At 44.5% G+C, this 19368-nt stretch overlaps 1 protein-coding gene across 1 annotated transcript in view; it reads right to left on the reverse strand.

Moving 5' to 3' along the window:
• The window catches only part of LOC147662808 (neurexin-1-beta-like), a 143412-nt gene that overhangs the window by 63811 nt on the left and 60233 nt on the right, over positions 1–19368 (reverse strand). The window contains exon 4 of the mRNA XM_086950898.1: positions 16434–16512. Coding sequence (XP_086807024.1) covers positions 16434–16512 — 79 coding nt within the window. The remainder of the gene's footprint in view (positions 1–16433; positions 16513–19368) is intronic.

Consider the following 19368-nt stretch of genomic DNA (forward strand, 5'->3'; position numbering starts at 1 on the left):
AAGCAGTGGTGCTAATAACGGCAAGCCGGCCAGATGATTACTGACCTCCTGCTGCTGGGAGAGATAAAACCAGTGACAATATCGCAGGATCCTACTGCTAAGAAAGATGGGCCAGGGAGAATATTACCAACCTCCCGCCGTTTGCAGAAAGGAGCCGGCGACAACATTTGCAGAAATCGAATCACACTAGATGGAGGAACTGGTAAAGATAATGCCTAGTCCCTGCAGTCCACTGAGCTAGAGAGGCCGGAATTTGACAGCTATTTAACTTTATTTTTACGTTTTACAAGTGTGGCTTGCAAGGCTTCAGGTTGCTTTACAAATTGAAAGAAAATAGAGCCCTGCAAAGCCCAGGGCCCCTAAGGACAGCATCTGCGATAATGCAGAGCCTTCCTTCGCAAAGTTCATGCACCAAGGGAAGGGTAATCATCTGTCCCTTTATATCAGGAGTAGTCGTGCTGGTCGACATAACTTTGTTATCCCTATCAAAAAACTAAAAGACCTAAAGTTCAGGGTTCCTGGTTAAGAATGTATTTCTCACAATATTCGTCTTCTAATGTTGATTGACATGTTAGAAGACCAATGAAAAGGCTTGCATAGGCAATGTGTGCATTTGGGAGACCTATGGCGTCAGAGTGATTGAGGAGCAAGCGCTCTATAGAGCGTTATAAGGTAAGGAACTATTTTCTCTTTTTCACTATAGGCCTGTGACGGCTACTGCCCCATAAATGGTATTGTTGAATAAGAATTCTATGCATTGCTGGTAAGTTTTTGGGTCACTAGCTATTTTCAATCACATTTTTCATGCTTAATTTCTAAGCCTTCCTGCAATTTGGGGAATGACTTGTTCCACTCACACGTCCATCGGCCTTCTTGTTAGTTTCTTCATATAGATTTTAGCACTCAAAATGATAATGTGTCTATCTCTGCAACATAATGGATTATTCAAAGTGCCCTGGGTTTTCCAAAGAAAACATGGCATCCTTACACAATGACTTTGCCTTATGTAGGTGAACATGTTATTGAGTTGAACAGCCAAGTTTCATTTTATAGTAAAACCTCCAGAGGTTTCTTTGACATTGAGAATTTCCTAAAAAAGGAAGCAGCTGAAGTTTCTGCTGAGCGCCATCATGAGGCACATTGACTTGCCTTCAGGTTTGAAGCGGGCCCGATGAGGTGTTGGATGCTTGGTCATGGCGCGGCAGCACTAGCAGTCTGCAGAGGGTCACCCAATGGGTTGATAATTTAGAACAAGACGTATGAATGCCTGTTAACATTTTTAAACCTAATGCCAAGAATATCTACACTTCAGAAGATCCGTGCTGCGGGGAATCTGGAAAGACACTCAGGTGAGGGCCTTTGCTAGAATCCCTGACTGGATCTACGATCCTTTGCAGCTTAATGCATGAAAACCCTACATGGGGAGTGTGCAGACAAGATTAACATAGCGTCCATTACCAGCCGACCTAAGAACTGAGTGACACTGTGGCACAAACCACTAACTACTTATATTGGTATTCATTGACAATCATGCTTGCATTTTTAAAACCTCACCCTGACTTGGATTTCTGATGAATTCTGTACCTTCTTTTTATCTTCTTTTCTGATCAAAAAATAATGCTACTATTTTTTTGTTGCAACCTATTGAGCTAGTCCTAAACCCCATACCTCCATAATATTCGGGAGTGCCATCACTTTGCAGAGGGTGCTAGAAATACAAATGTAATTCGTGAATGAGGTTTCAGATGCATGCGTGGTCCATCCATGGAACCGCTGCTCAGGCTCTGTGTGTCTTGTGGCTGCCACACCTCTTGGTTCCTCAGTACCCACTGTCCCATGGTGTAATATCCACATGGAGCAAGTGCCTATAGTGTGAAAGGTTTGTGTTTGTGAATCATAGTAGTTTAGGATTAAGACACACACGTTTCAGCTGAAACAGAGAAATCTTATTTTCCTGCTTCAGGGTTCTACCATTCCTAATGAGTGCTAAGATTCCAGAGAAATGGTTACTGTAGTAGCCATTATTGTAAGTGTTCTAACAAATAGATTCTGTGAGCTACCTATGTCTGCCATGTCCCTGGTGTTAAGAGAGTACAACTTGAAGTACTATGTGGGGTAGCCCAGGTGGATCTCCCACAGATTACATCTGAAAGTAACTCAAAGTTTGGAAGGTCAGGCTAGTTGTCCTTTCACATGCAATAAATGATCTGAAAAGCCTTCCTTCTGCACTCATCGCTTGAATGATAACAAGCCTGGGTGATAACCCGGTGTCATGATCCCAAGGAGCTGATCACAATGGTTTGCAAAAGTCCTGCCTCATTTGTAGTTGTTAGGAGTGATGGGCATCTGTACCCCATTGTGAATGCAGCAATAGTGGCTTGCAAATCCTATCATCCCAACAGTGGCCGGCTCATTATTGGTGGCTGGGCTCACCACACCAATTATCTCATGGACAAGGGTGGATCCTTAGTGACTTAGCCAGCATCACAGGAGGTCGTTTGTTTGAGTCAAGAGCAGTGGTCGCAGCCCTGTGTATGTTTCAAACAACATATATCAAGAGTTGTGCATGTTCTGAAGGGGGGACATTCAGTGCGCCTCTGCGAAACCTGTGTAGTTTAAAGGTGTGATGATGCAGCGTGTCACAGCTGAAGCCGTAAATGCAGTCAAATAGGAGTGTCCAAGATGCCAGTGAGATGAAGAGTCAAAGCAGGGGGCAAGCCCATTGACCCCGTTATACCCAACCCCAGCCTTGTCCCCACCGCCTCTTCCCCACTTTTCCTTTCGTTTGAGCAGCTGCCACCCATGCAGGGACCTTCCCTCCTATCTATTGTTGTTCCTAGATTGAGGCTGCTGTTGAGACTGTACCTCTGGCAATGGATGTCCTGACTGTGCCTGGTGTCCTGCATTAGAGCGAGGGTGTGTGTGTTTGTTTGTATTTGTTTTTGCATGGCCCTAGCCCGAATCTTTTTCACACTGAACCTGAGCAGGCTCGGCGGGGTGATAATTCAAGTCTTGAAAGTGGGACTGAAAGCTAGATAACCAGAGAGAAACCATCAAGCAGCTTCCAGAGATGAGCAGCCATTTGTGGGCACAGTGCAACTTCTCAGCTCAGTTGTGACTGAGGTAGATCCAGAGGAGTTCAATGCCAAAACCTATGGAAAATTCTGAACCCAGGCCTGAGTGAACAACCTAATCACCTGCACCTCAGGGCATTCTAAAAATGGAGCCATTCAGGGTAGCCTCTGACTAGATCACAGAATAGAAGGTATCCTCCTAGCTATATCTGATAGGGGCAATGCCTTGTAGACTATCGGTATCCGGCTACAAAAAGAACTCCTAGATAAACGAATAAGGGTATAAGAGTACCTTCCATTGCTGTTGGCCATTGTGTCGTGTGTGAAGCACATTGTACTCCTGTCTATGCATTTTTTGTTGTATGTGGATGATGTAAGCCCAGTGTTCGCCACTCTGTGATTTACTATTTTTACATGTGAAGAGCTTGTTTGGCTTTCCCATGCAAGACGTATGTTTGCCGCTGCCTGTTGTCTGCGTGTCCTGCACAATTAGCATACACTGACTGTGGTGTCAGTGTTCTGTGCTGCTGCTTGTTTTGTACCTGATTGTGCTGTCTTTTCCATCCCGAATGTACCAGATGTCTCTCACTCAGTGGGAACGGACCATCATGGACCGCTTCCACTTTGCAAATGGCCACAGCCTGCCCTTGGCAGATGGTAAGCATTTGATGGTATGCAGTTGTAACAGGATTTCTCAAAGTAGTGATACCTTTGCTTGCCAGTTGGAGGGAGAGATGACCCATTTACACCCAATCCTTTGCATTTCACAAGCACGCGCCATGTGTATCAGAAATCACAAAGTCATTTGGGGATTGCAGTGTTATTTTTGTGCATCGCAATTTGGGTATTGCATTGTAAAGCATGCTGCCTTTGGGGAGACGTTGCACTTCCAAAATTCCCTAGCACATCTGGCATGGCGTCGTAAACATCCACTTCTCATAAAATGTAGCTTACTAATGTTAAGCGTGTTGGCTGCTTATCCACTATTTAGGCCAGGAAAATGAAAACTGCCCCTTTTTAGGTAACCGGTTGATTGTTACTAGCAATCCTTTGTTAAACTGTTGGTTCTACCAGAATGGCCGGAACCACATTTTAAAATGCTTTGGGGTTCCCCTCTCGTGGGGGTGGAGGGAACAGATGTGCACAGCCATCAAAGTGTTTTGTGAGTGCTTCATTGTGAAATATGTAGCACACCCTGATTGTGGCAAAATAACCTGCACGAGAATCATCAAGTCTGATAATTATTCAGGAGCGGCTCGTGAAGGTTAGAGCGGTGGGGTGGGGGGAACTCGACAGACGACGATGAGGGAAAATTAAATAAACAATTAATTTTTCCTTGTTGTCGTCTGGTGAGCTCCCCCCCTTCTCCCCCCGCCCTGTGGCAAGGACCAAGCCAGAAAGCAGCTGCCTTGGTGCATCACCTCAATTGGCCATGGGGAAGCACTAGATTGCAACAAATAGCCTCTAAAGAGGCCTCGTGGCTGGGAAAGTGAGTTGCCAAACAGCAACATGTTACTTTGGGCTCCGAAAATCCTTGCACCTGGCCCGCTTGGAAAGACTAAAAGAAATAAAATCTCGACCGGGAGGACATATGGTGACCAAAACCAGGCAGCCCTCTCCCTAATGTGTTAAGGAGGATCGACTCCCTGTGGCGTGCTTCATTCCTGTTCCAAACAGTGAACCCAACCTGGAGCGAGTGACAGCTGCATTGTCATGGGGATGCCTTTTAGATCCTCGAGGAGTAAGATACAAATTCCTGTTTAAAGGGAGAGCTAGAGAGCTATCTTGTCGCTTCTGCTGAGGCAGCTCCACTTTAGACTGTAACTGGAGCATATAAATAATAAAAAAAAACATGTGTTTCAAGGGCTGTGGAAACTAACTGTACTGCTTGGATGCCATCTGGACTGTATAGTGTGGAGCAAGATCTCAGAAGTTCATCAAGAAGAAAATTCATGAGGAATCTCTGACTCTGACCGCCCACGAACACGCACTGGAAGTGTTTTGAACTGTGTTGATCAGTAGAGGTACTTATTTGTGAGAGCCTCCATCAGCTCAAAATCGAATTAGTCCTTCTCTAAGAAGATGGAACCTCTCTAGCAAGATGGTATCCAGTAAGCACTTCCGCATGCACATTCTCAGCTTTGCAAAATAGATAGAGTGAAGGGGGATGATCTGGTGCGGCAACCCATTCCATATGTCCTGGGGAGCTCCTACTGGCGCTCCCATTTTATTCATGTAGGGCATTGTAATGGTTTATTCAGTGTAAGCTAGCACCGCCATCCCAGAGAAGAGCGAAAAAACACCCCATGACGCTTCAACATTGCCTTCATTTCTACAGCGCTGTTGTGGAACTGACCATGTTGACACTTTTCACGGGAGAGAATCATCTGTTGTGTGCTGCTAAAAGGAGACTGATAAGCCCGCTACACGCAAGGTCATTGGCACCATCGACTATTGACAGGGAGAGTAGCAGGGAGTGTTACCGCCGCCACTGTGGACTGCATGTCCCACAATTCCCTGCCAATATCCACCTGTGCCTGATTATCAGCCCTATTTGAAGTCCGCTGCACTCATACAGCACAGGCTGCGCCCTGGCTAAGCCTGTCCGGCGCCCGTCAGTGCCAGAAAGAGCCAGGGAAGGTCCACCCCCCTTGGCTTCATTTTAATTTCTGCTTGTTATACATTTTCCCCTGCTGATTGGTAAAGATTGGAACTGGATTCCATGGTAAGCTTTTACTGTTTCAATTGAAGTTCTCCTCCCCATTCACCACGGCTTGCACTTTTTTCTTTTTCGGACTACTTGGCGGTTAATCCTTGCAACAAATTATCCAAACCGCGTTGTGGCCTCAACCGAGTGGCCGCGCACACAAGTAACCTCTCTGATTAACGAATACTATTTTTGGTGGCCTGGATTTTTAAACCACCATTGTGGCCGGTGAGTAATCTGACATTGGTAAATCCAAGCTTTGTTTTTGTTTGAGGTGGAACACTAGCGCCCTTGAATACCGTCGGGCTGTACCTGACGCTAGGGCAAATTTGTAGCCTTTTAAACACCTATTCAGAAAGTCTTTCGTGCGCTTTCTTAAATCCAGAGTTGGGGAAGATCACTTTTTTCTACTCCCCTTATTCTGCACTGCTCCCTGTGCTTTCAATAGGCAATATCTTTTCCACTCCCAGAACTAATAACGTGTGCCATTTTGGTTAATCTAATTATACCATTGAGCTGTATTATCTTTGTGTTCTATGAATTAATACAAAGTGTCAAGATAAAGGTTACCTTACGGAGATTTCTTGTCGTGACTCACATCTGCTTTGCTGAATTTAAACAGTATGCAATTTCGCTAATGACTTGTAGTATAAAATATTGCACTGTTAAAAGGAGGAACATGGGGAAAAGTAAAACTATTGAATAGCATGTGGGAGACCCTACTAATAAAAAACGTCATGCACACGTTCAAACAATTGTACTGTGCAAGATATAGGCACATTATTAGCGGAAGAGAAGCAGATTCTGCATCCCACCGTTCAATAATCTGTAAAATCCAAATCATGCAACCCGACTAAAGTCGCCCCTCTATTTAAAGAAACAGGTACCTCAGGTGAATCCAGAGCCTCAAAGATCCCGGAGACGCTCCCTCGCAGACCCCTAGTTGTATGGGTCCCATAGCAACACAGTTTATAATCTGATTGTCCTGCTCATAATGCCTCTTTAAAACCCTCAATAGTGCCCTCAAAACAACCAAATCAACTGCACGTAAAATCTACCACTGCCCACTTGAATCAAGTTTCTTTGGAACCCACAATAGCCTGATTTAAGCGTTTTGCAGCATTAGCTACAACGGTAGAGTCCACTATTTATCCCCAAGAAAGGATCTCCTCCGTAGTGCTGCCAGTCCAGACTGAGGTGATCCAAGACCAAATAAACGATCTTTGGGAAACTATTTCTATCATATACAGACTCTCCAAACCAGGGAGCGCAGGACAAGATTGGGAGTGCCTGCCGAGGGGCAGGTAGAGGTTCCTATTTGAATGAGCGCCACACTGGCGCTTCCATTAATTTAACCTACAACATAGTATCATCTTGCAAAATGAAAGACCACCTTCCTCGGCCAGCATGTACCCCTAAGTCTTCCTTTGGAGTTAAGGAGGAAATTCCTTTCTCACACCAGACTGTTCACCCAGCACCCCTTTTAAAGATTTCTAGGGACCCTGCTAACCCCAGAATTGAGGAAAACTCCTCTAATCCCAGGTCGAGTTTCTTTAATACCGCCATCTACAATGCACCCACTGGCAATCTTCGTCCTGCAATCTCAAGAGGTCTTGTTAACTATAACTCCCACAAAGATCCTGGTTATCCTAGGATGAGCTTTTTTAATACTAATGCTTCCAACATTATAGCTTTAAATCTCTCCTACCATCCAAACAAAAACGATGGGAGAGTAGCTTAGAATCTGCCACCTTTGTCTGACAATATATATGACATGGGTCAGTTAAGTTACTGCCAATCTGCAGAGAAAACATGGCCTCCCTTATTAATAAGTGCATCCATTGGATAAGTGATGTCCGAAGATGCTTCAGTGTGATCCACTCAGATATTCTTGGGGCATCCAGGTTACCATCTGCAGTTGTTTTACATGACTTTATCAAGTTAACTTTATCACCCGTCTCTAGTGATTGGGCTACTAGCAATGGAAGCCCGAACTGGTCCTCAAACACATTCCCATATCCAGTTTAAAGCTCGTCCACCATTGCAGAAAGAGAGTGTGCCCTAAAAATATCTATCTGAGTAACATTTACTATATTTTCTTGTATCTGTCCTCTTGGGTCTTCTCTCATTGACATGGAGATTGTCCCTGACTTGAAAGCAAATGCTTTCCCCTCCTTCTTACCATCCGTGGTAATTTGGAACAGACAGCCAAATCTTCGTGCCAGGCAAGTGGCATCTTGCTACCAACAATCAGTGGAATTTAAGATGAGAGCCCATAGCTACCAATGAGGCTTTGCTCGCCATGATTTTTGCCTACCTGAGTTCAATTTTGCCTGACTTTGCTGATCCAGGAGCCACCTCCATGGCCATATACCATAAGTGTTTTTCAGAGTTTACAAAACACTTATTTTACTAAACCTTTTTCCCATAAGATTCTGTCCTCAGCTGATAATTACTCTTGGTACAATAGTTCCTGCAGAAATGCAAAAATACATTATTATCAGCTATAAAAAGAGGTACTTGCTCTTTAATTCAGTCTGCTAGAACGGAGTACCAAGCTGCCCAAAGTCAGGCAAAAATAGCCTGGGATACCTCTGTATGGGACAACATCTTGATTGCTGTTAAAGCGGGAAACCAGACAGTGTTCTGGCATTTGATCAGCCAATGGTCAAAAAATACCCTAGTGAAGCCTGAGAATCATATCTTCCCCAGGCTTGGGTCAACCACCTCCAAGCCATCTACTGTGAGGGACCTGGCGAGGCTCGCTGTATCACCATTGTAGCCACCAAAGTCTCAGGTAGTGATACTACTTCAAGAAAGCAGGCAAAGCCACGGGCCTGTTAAAATCCCAGGGGACCTTTTCAGGTCTGAACCGGCTGATTGGGCCCCATACTTAAATCATGTAGCTAATGCTGTCCTGGCAGATGCCCATATCCCCATCTCTTAAATAAAGCAGAGCTAATACCCATTTATAAAAAAAGGTTGAAAATTGGAGCCTGGAAGCTACCGCCCCTTTGGTCTTATTGATGCCACTCCAAAAAAAATATCTTGCAAACAAATCCTTGATCGCCTCCTTGATTGGATAGAAGAAAACAACATCCTCTCCCAATTCCAGGCTGGATTCCGTACCAAGACAGATCAAGTTTTTTTTATTTTTGCTCTTGAAAAGTGGAAGGTAGTGGATCTCAGCAGGGTAGCCTCTTTTTGGTCATTGTCGATCTAAGATCGGCATTCAACATGGTTCCAAGAGAAAAGCTCTGGCTCACTTTGATAGAATTGGGCCTTCCATCCTCTCTATTGGACATCATCATTTGCCTACACACATATAATTTTTCTCAGGTGGGATGGGAGCAAAATGGCGAGACAACGGAGATGTTGTTATAGTGCAGAGGAAACAGATGGGCAATTTTTATTTTTCTGTCCAGCATTTATCTGTCAGCGCAAGCGCTGGATTGTGCCCCTTTGCAGGAATCTAGGAGTCTGACAGTGGAAGGCTGCACTGAGCATTTGTAGATTTGATACCTCATCCTGGATAATATTCTGTATTGCAAAATACCTTGGATGGGTATCGAAAATTCGATCCAAACTTCTCTGGCGCAAGTCACCTGGATTGAGCCAAGATTACATTCTTTGTGGCTGATTGGATGAATCTTCCTACGCTAGTTTAAAATGCCACTGATAATTTTTAAGAATTTTAATCAGCAACCTGTATGTTGTTGTGTACTTGGTAATTTCACTTTTTCTGTTGTGTAATTTTTACGACCTGCTCTTAATTTTCTAAATCCAATGTACACTAAGGGGCTAATTACGGGTTTTCCAGATTTACAGGGCGCAGACGTGGCGCTGCCAGTTCAGCCATCCCCGCACCGGTGCCCCAACCGCCCTACTACGACTAGCCAATCGGACTGCCATTGTACCGCCGCAATAGCCAGGGAACAGCATTTCCTCGCAATCCTGCTGTGGTTTGTGGGCTGCAACATGCTTGCAGGTGGGCACATGTGCCCCTCTTTAGTTTTGCCTCCCCAGTTCCTGCAGGGGAAGGAATGCATGACAAGGTGTACTCCTTTCCATGCAGGAATGTGCACCTGCGGTCCTGCGGCAGTGCTATTAAAGGCTCACAATGAGACAGCACTGCAGCACGACCACCATGCCGCCCTCCCACCAGACCACATAATTACTTGCAATCTGGTGGGTGGGCGGTAATGACTCTTGGCGGTGCAGGGTCGCGGCGGTGGCATGCCACCCGCTCCGGCACCACCAAAAGTTGTAATCAGGCCCTTAGTACTTTAGTGTGAGTTTCACATACTTAAACTTATTATCTTGTATTGATTTATTGTTCCATTATTTTGAAATGTTTTAATCTTTTTTAAATACATTTATTATTTTGAAAATTGAATGTTGATTATTATTTGACTCTTTTGAGTAGAAAATGCCTCCTGCAAATACTTTTTGCTCTTGCAAGACATTTTCTCCTCAAACCAATTCTGCTGAAGAAAATTGTACTAAATCTCATCACCAGAAATAGCATATATCACTGTAATAATGCAAGCTACAGAAAACAGTTGAAGAGGATAATAATTCCCTCTCTGTAGATCACCCCGCCAGAGAATTTCAATCTTTTCTTTCTCATAAAGGTTCATAGAAGAAATATAGGCCTATATGACATACGGAAGACAGCCCACAGCCATGATTCTTAGATTTCGTTGATGGAATCCCAATGAACACACATAGGACATTTTAGTCTGGTTCACTGAACCTTAGATCATTCCACAGCAGTGTTTACCCAAAACATTTTGTCTGGTTTTACAGGGCAAAATCTTTGGGAGCAAACAGCTCATGTTGACGAAATTGCAGCAAAACTAGCTGTGTGCAAAATCCCATTTGTACAAGATTAGGATTTGTGCTAAGGTCAGAACACAGTAATTGCCAATCAATCATTTACAAACCATTAAACCATTATTAGGGGTTTTGGTCAAATTAATCAGGAATTGTGTAAATACAAGGGTAACGGGTGAAAAGGTAGGACATTAAGAAGATTTGATCATTATATCTGAGTGAGTGAGTAGGTGAGTGTTTGAGTAGGTGTATGGGGAAGCAAGTGAGTAGTGCCTCCTCGGGTGCAGCTACACAAACTTAATCACACCTGGTTATTCCCTGGTTGGGTTCAAGGCCGAGTGTCAGGCTTGTTAGAAAGTGGGTTACAGCATTTTTCTTAGGGTTGGGTGGATTGTTCTGGTAAAGCTTTTCACTGTCGAAAAGCATTATTTGTTGTGGCATTAGGAAGAATTTGGATGGTTAAAATGAGGTTAGGAAGACTTGTCAGTAACTGTTATGATAGCTGGATTATTCATCGGACATCTTAGTATAGATGAACAGGATACAAGGATAGCTCTTCATTTTCCTATGGTAATAAGGAGATGCTGATTGAGCATTCGTGGAATGATGACTAAAGAGATGGATGTTAAAAAGATGCCAAGTTGTCAACAGGACATTAGGTATGTGTTCTGGTAACTAATGGGGCCTTTAGACTAAGCATTGATTATCAATGATAGATAGAAACGTATTTATTGATGAACAGGACATTGGGAAGTGGCCGCCAAAACTTTCTAGATTGTAGGAAGACACCGGTTGGTTAAAAGCACATTAGGTAGACTGACAGTAATTAATGAGACATTAAGAGGACCCCTGGTACTTCATGTGGTGTTAGGAAAATGGCCTGCAAGTAATTAAAGGACAGGAAGTTGCTCCAGTAGAATATTCCCCAATTTTAAACGCAGCAAGTGAATAATGAGATATTGGAAACTTGCCATAATAATTAATTAACACTACGAAGATGTCCACTGAGTGAGAAGACCTTAGAAAGATAGCCAGTTATTAATAGGACATTAAGAAAATGTCAAATGGTTAATGGCACATTAATATGCCCCAGTGATAACTGGGTATTTGAAAGGGACAAAAATAAAATATGAGTTATTGGAACAACAAAAAACAGTGATTAAAGAGATATTAGGAAGACATGCCTTTCGAACAACCCCAGTTAATATTACAAAAATTAATACAAATGATTGAGAAATGATGTGACTTTAACGGATTAGTGAGACACTACATACAAAAGGTGGGATTGATTGATAAGGTATTAGAACAATTCCCTATTACTTGATGAGATGTTAGGAATTATATTCAGTGCTCAGTATGAAATTGGGGAGACTGCATGTGCTGAGATTCATGGACGACAGGGCGGGCTCCTTAGCAGTAAATAAGAAGACTCCCATTTACTGATGGACTATTTTGAAGGAATGCAGTGCTCAGAAGAACACTATTGAAAATACCAGTGTTTACACGGGCAACAGAAAGACTCCAAGTGATTTTTGGGACATTGTGAAGCATTAATTAATGGGTTGTTTGTGACTGACCCAGTAGTTGATGGGTTAACTGAAAGATATTGGTGGTTGATGGGACATTTGAAGGATTTCCCATGGACCACTGGAAACTGGATCATTCTCTATAGAGGGTGGGCTAATATGAGAAATTCCCAGAGTATGATAAGGAATTATGAAAAATCTACAAGACTTAATAAGACATTGGCATGACTACCTTGAATGGAGGAACATTTGGGAACTGCCCATTGGTTTATCGGACTTTGGGAGGAAGCTTCACTAACCTATGGCATCTTGGATAGACATTGGCAAGGGAAGGAAGACAATAAAACTCCCCAAGGGTGACAGAAAATAAGAAAGATATGTCAGTAATTATTGAAACATTATGTTATGACCCAGTGACTGATTTAACACTAACAATATTCCAAAGTGGATTACAATACAGTTTTCAGTGGTTGGTAAGCCATTAAAAAGAGATCACAGTGACCGCTCAGATATTTCAGACAGAGCCCAATGATTGATTAGGTATTAGGGTGATGCCCCAATAATTTTATGTATATATTTATATAGACTTACATGGTGTAACTCTGGCTGCAGGGCAATGGAGAGCTGTGCAAATGTACAGTGTTATAGATGAATCATTGGGATTAATGCCCATTGAGTGAGATGAGTTTACAGTGATTACGTTGATCAAAATAAATGGGAACCCAATGTAGGTGACAGAATATTTGAAAGACATCTGGTGGAGTTGTGGGATATTTCAAATGCACCAATTGCTTAAGAGGATATGATTAAGGCTCCTATTGATTCATGCTACTGTAGGTAGACTCCCATTCACTTATGGAATATTAGGAACTCTCCAATATTTGAGGGCTCTTTTGGAAGGCTTACCATTGTTGGTAGGAGATGCGGAATACTAAGGGCCTGATTACAAGTTTGGAGGTGCGGGAGCGGGGCGTCACAACATCTGCCTCGCTCCCGCACTACCAAACCCGACTGCCGGTCGCCCGCCAGATTAGCAGTTTTCTCCTGGTTTGTTGGGCGGTCCTTCAGTGTTTCCATGGCTGTGCCTTTTAAAAAGGTATAGACATGGGAACATCAAGGCCCGTTCCTGCACGGCATGGACTGTGAAGTCCATTTCATGTAAGAAAAGGGTGCATGCAGACAGGGGAGGCACACCATGTGATCCCCTGCATGCATTCCATGGACCATTAGGCCCCAGGGGGCCCTGCAGGGCCCCTTTTGTTTTCTCACCGCCACCCTAAAAAATGTGGTATCACTGCCGTGGTTTGGGTCGCAGTGAGGAAACTTGTAATATGCTTGGCGGTGCCGGAGCAGCACCGCCAAGCATATTTCTATCTCAAGACCGCCGCGCCATGGATCGTGGGTCCATGATGGCTGTGGCAGTCCACTCACGGTCTAACCACCGTACTTGTAATATGGCTGTCAGACCACTCGTGCGGCTGTCCCCAACTGCCACTGTACCTCCACCATGTGTTCGGGGGTCTGATGGATCATAGAACCTGTATTCAAGCCCTAAGTCTCTCCAGTGGTTGATAGCACATCGACAGGGCATCACTGCAGTTGATGCATCACTAGGAAGACCTAGCAGGGTTTGGTCAACGAGTGAGGCTTTACCTTTGTGAGCAGTGGGAAGCTTTTGCTCCTAATAAATGTCCCAGACAGTGAAAGTAAAGGAGGGGTAATCCTGCACATAATATCCTGACCACATATTGAATTGCAAGTTAGGATCTTTGTGTCAGGAATCAAGTATTTTATGCTACAATTGTGGGACATTAAGAAGAATGCACTTTAGAAAGATTTTTCAGGGGTAATGTAGCATTATGCAGGCTCACCAGGAGCTGAATGGCCATTGAGAGATTTCATAATATTTGATAAGGTACAGCATGGGTCCCAAGATGTTTATAGTATATCAAGATAACTCCCCACTAACTGATGCAGCATTGAGAAGACTGCACTGTACTTGATGAGGACATGAGTATGACTCTGAAACAGAGGAAATGTGATTGTGCGTACACCTCAGTGCCTGATGAAATATCAGGAAGTCTTCCAGCAGTGGATGGTACATTTGGAAGACGTCTCAATGGTGGAACAGTTTTGGAAGGTTTCCAAGAGGCCGGAGTGTCACTGAGACAGCTTTCCAGTGATTGAAGATGCCAGTAAGACGCCCCAGTGAATAATACAACATTAGTGAGACACATCAGTGGCTGATGGTTAATAGTAAATATTCTGCTGAGATAGGTAGGACATTGGTGTGGCGGTTTAAAAGATCATGAGAACACCCCTACCAGAGTTTGATATGGCATTTTGAAAATTCCTTAGTGACAGATGTGATAGCAGGAGGTCTTCCCAGGGTTTTTTGTGGCCTCAGTGACTGATGTTGGCTTTTAGAGGATAGCCCAGTCGTTGATGTTATTTTTGGGAGACTCTCCAGTGTTTGGTAGGACATTAAAACCACTCTTATGTACTTGATACAACAGTAGGAAGACTCTTTGATAGTTGACATGAGATTAGAAGCCTAGTAGTGTGGCTCACTGGTTAGAGGCGGCAGACCCGAGAGCAGAGGACGGCCCGGGACCAGGGTTCGATTCCCGGCGCGGCAGGTTTCTGGACCAGGGTCAGCGGACTCGATAATTCTCTCGCCTCGGTGCCCACTCTGATCAGCGATCACACTCGGCAACTCTGGGCATTAGCTTGCCTCATCTTCACTAACGGCCCCACCAGACCGCCGGGGATGCCTGGTCTCACCCTGGAGATACCCATTAAGGGACCATCTCTCAGGGAAGCCAGGAAGGGTTTCGCAGCGGTCGAAGCGCCTTGGGACCCTACGGGTAAGTAGTGCGCTATATAAATGCCTATACATTACATTACATTACATCCAAAGGCTGCTTGAAGAATGGAATGTGTCTGCGGCGAATGAGACACTTTCGCTTTTAGGTTAAGTGAAGGACAAGGTGGGAAGATGAAAGAAATTAATAAATGGGCAAGGGGATTAATTTTTCGGTTTCTGTTGCTACCTCAATCACCCCTGGGACCAAGGACAGCAAGGGAAGTGCTAGCGATACTAAAAGGCAAGCTGGGTGTAGCAGTTACTACCCCTGCCTACCCAAAAGTGACATGCATGAGACACTTCTGAAATTCATAGGCAAGTTTGGACTTTGGGGCATATTCACAAGAAAATGTCGGAGCATGGAGCTGCGCTAAATTTTGCAGTGCTGTCCTCCAACATTTTCAGAATGCAGGGATGCACTGCATTCCTGTGTTTCCTCTAGTGCTGGCGCAAAAAAAAGAAGCTTCCTAGCTCCAACGCAGGAACCCTGCCACCATGTTGCAAGGTGGCTGCGCTCAAGGGGCAATTGTTTATGTACCAAAAGAAACACCTTCCTGCACATAAACAATCAATAATGACGATGTGTACCTTCTGAGTGTGCTGCAGAATGCAGCACCAGTGAAAGAGCCAAAAACGACGGGGAAATTAATAATTTTTCCTCGTTGCGTCATTCTAACACCTGGTATTCCAAGGCGTTCATTTTTGGTGCTGCCCCAGCCTTGTAAATCTGGGGCAGCATCAAAAAGCAATGGGCTTTGCAGTGTAACGCCCACAGCAACACCAATTGCATGCCCTTTGCCGCAGAGGACTGTGGCGGAAAGGGGCATATTTATAAGGCGGCGTTAAGCCACACAAAGTAGCTTAGTGGCACCTTGTAAATATTCTAAATGGCGCTGTGCCACTGCGGCGTCAACAAAAGTGATGCTCCGGTGACGTTGATGGCTTGTAAATATGCCCCTTTGTGTCATGAACGGATGAAAAGATCGTTCACTTTGCTCTGATATTGTGTGGGAGCACAAATAAGCAGTTCTCTAGAGTTTGAATTTCTGCCTATTTTATTGCTGCTAAACGTCCATCTTGCAGTACTTTGGGACATACGCTTCTGTCTCTGCTTTGGCTCAACAACTATATGGGTTATAAGTCTACGTGGTTCAATATTTCGCAGAGCAGCAATCGTTTGCACAGTTCCAAGTAGAATTACTATTATGATATTGTCTTAAAGAGGAAACAGAATTCACCCTATCAGAACCCACCCAAACCTGAAACAGGTGGTATTGAGGTCACCAAAGGAGGAATGGGCTTTGCATCCCTCCCAGAAGACCTATGGTTGGATCTATCCAGGCTCAGGAATCAGTGTTGCATTTAGTTATGCTGGTTGAAGGGGTAAATGTGGCGGGGACGAGGGGGACGGGAAACATACTCACCAGTACTAGGTTCACACTCCTCCAGATCCTCGTCATCACTCGGGCACTCCGCAGACGCCACTAGCAAGTCGTCAGCGAGCTGTAAGGAGAAAGAAGATGAAAGAGGTATGACCATTAAGCAAGGTGGACGAAAAAAAAGCATACATGGTACTAGGAAGATGCAGAAAACAAAGCTCCTGATTCCTAACCATTTTGCCCTACGCCAATCGCTGTACAAATTATGCGGCACTTGGGGCTCAAAAACCTTATCCCTTACAGGAATGCTACAAACATGTTGGCCATGCACTATGGCGAGGGGAATTAAATGAATAAGTCAGCGCCTCATAAACTCTAGTGATAGGAAGTCCCTTTCAGGAACGCTATACACATTTTGTGAAAAAGAGAATCCAGGCCCCAGCTCCTCTGCAATCAATATACTACAATAAAGCAAATCCAGGATCCAGTCAACCTGCTCCAGCTGAGATGCATGTTATTTAAAAGCCCGGCATTCTGTCCACCCTGGATATCCTAGTAAATGGTTAGGAAGAATTCAGGGTACAACCAGATAGTGCAGCACAGGCTTGGTACCATGCATATGCAGAGAATGCAATCTTTCACTATGCTTCTTTCCTTCAACAAGGCTAACATCACACTAAGGGGCATACTTACAAGAATGCGGCGCACCCCTGCATTACCCCTAGTACTGGCGCTTAAAAGCTCTCTAGCGCCACCGCATGGCACCCTAGCGCCATTTTGCTAGGGTGCCTGCGCTGCAGTGGCAATTGTTTATGTGCAGTAAGAGACACCTTCCTGCACATAAACAATCTTTACAGGCGATTTGCTCTATCTATGTGTGCTGCAGAATGCAACACATGTGGAAAGAGCAAACAATGAGGAGAAATAAAACATTTCTCCTTTTATCTCTTGCTTAAAACCAGGTATTCCCGGTCGGTAGTTTTGGCGCTCCCCCATACCTTGTAAATATGGAGCAGCATCAAAAAGAAATGGGTGTTGCGGCGGAACGCCCCTGCAACACCCATTAAACGCCCCTTTCATGCTAAGTGCTGAGTGAATCGAGGCATTATTTTCAAGGCGGTGTTAAGCAATGTTAAGTGGCTTAACACCGCCTTGTAAATAAGGCGAAGGAATTAATGCCACCAGAACCTTGGAAAAAGTGTCATTCTGGTGGCATTGACTCCTTGTGAATATGCCCCCAAGACACTACAAGTATTTTAAATTGCAACCAGCTTGCCCATCGCAATCACAGCTCCACAAATGCATGGCACCCCAGGCAGTTCACTTTGAGCATGCTGGGTACAGATACACTCGTTTGCCCAGCCTCGCTGAGGTGCTGGTGCTTGATTTCCTTGGTTCGGCCAGACTGCCTGGCAGACTGCAAGACACAGGGGTACAGCCATGACAGGCTGACGGTGTCAGACCTAGACGCAGGGGAACACATGCTAATTGTTATACATGTTGCCACAGAGGGGCTCCAGTGATCTTCGCAGTGCCCTCTAACTGAGGTGTGAGGCATCTGGCAGACCAGCCTATTGGCATCTGACCCTGTTTCTGTTCTGAGCCCACCTTTCTTGTTACCATGGCACATTTTTCCTGCTCTACCCATATTTCAATCTCAGCGACAGAGGCTGAGAAACACGTTCCTTCTGTATGAGCCCAGGCCTTCGGTAGATCTTAATAAACCAAGGCAAAACCTCTTCCCCATTCCTTTTAAGCAGCAATGAATTAGGGAGTTGACCTAGGTTGGTCGACCTCGAAGCTGAGGAACCGGGTTCGAGTCTCGGCAGGGTACGCTCAATATCCTGTGATTGTGGGCAAATCACATAATCTCCCTGTGCCTAATAAAATGAATATGTCAGTCTGTAACGCAATTGGTGCTCATGTGAAGCGCTCTGATGCCTACGGGTCGAGTTTGTGCTATAGAAAACAAAAAAAGAGGGAATACCGCTGCAGGGCCAGGCCAGGAGGGCACCCAGTACACCGTGCCGACTGAATAATTTAAAATGTGTGCATGACAGGAAAGCTCAGAGCTGCAGTACCTCTGGTGATTGGGTACAGTGTACTGGCAGACTCATAGCGCCTTGGTTAGAGATGCAAATACAGAATTTTGGTGAAAGAACCACTTGAAAAAGGGAGTACTTCAAATGTAAACATGACTGGTACAACACAGGCAACAACAGTGCAGGCGTCCTTTACACACGTTGCAGTTTCTGGCCATGGAAGGGAAAAGGAGCCCATTTTTAGGCTTGGATCAACAGTGCAGTTGTTACCGGTTTTCCAAAATATTCATAGCGTGGGCTTTGCCTCCACGCAGAGGCATATAACTCTCACACTTCATGCTATTAGCTATTTCTATAGCGCTCTGCCTTCCAGGAAGTACATCGTTTGGAATCCATGGGGACTATTTTATGCCCAAAATACAACCAGTCATCACTTTGTTTGTGAAGTTTAATTCTAACTTCTACATGCATTCTATACGGAAAACAGCCCTTTTTGCTGCATTTTTCACAGAACTGATATCTGGGCAAGGACCAATACAATAAACAAGATCTGTGTATGCAACGGATACAAACAACATTTGTGAATGCATGTGTTTACATACACTGGCCAGGCCTATTGGCTTTGCAATGTTATTTTTGGCAGTGTTATAAGGATTTGAACCCCAATGCTCCAGGACTGCCTCTAGTTTTCATTGGTGACCCTGAAAGAGCTGAAACGTGTCAATTACCATAAGTAACAGCATGGCTGAAGAGAGAAATGGCTGAGGAAGGTGAGACGGAGGGAGACCTGAAATGAGCTGGGGACCTGGCTGCGAAGGGCAGAGAGCTTGGACGCCAAGTTCAAACGTTTCATCCACTGCACAGAACTCACACACTGTGGGCAGATTGCTCACCCTGAAATCTCTCCCAAAATGCAAGGACTTACCATTTGACAGATT

The sequence above is a fragment of the Lissotriton vulgaris genome, unplaced genomic scaffold (assembly GCF_964263255.1).
Source record: "Lissotriton vulgaris unplaced genomic scaffold, aLisVul1.2 SCAFFOLD_729, whole genome shotgun sequence".
Taxonomy (NCBI): Eukaryota; Metazoa; Chordata; class Amphibia; order Caudata; family Salamandridae; genus Lissotriton; species Lissotriton vulgaris.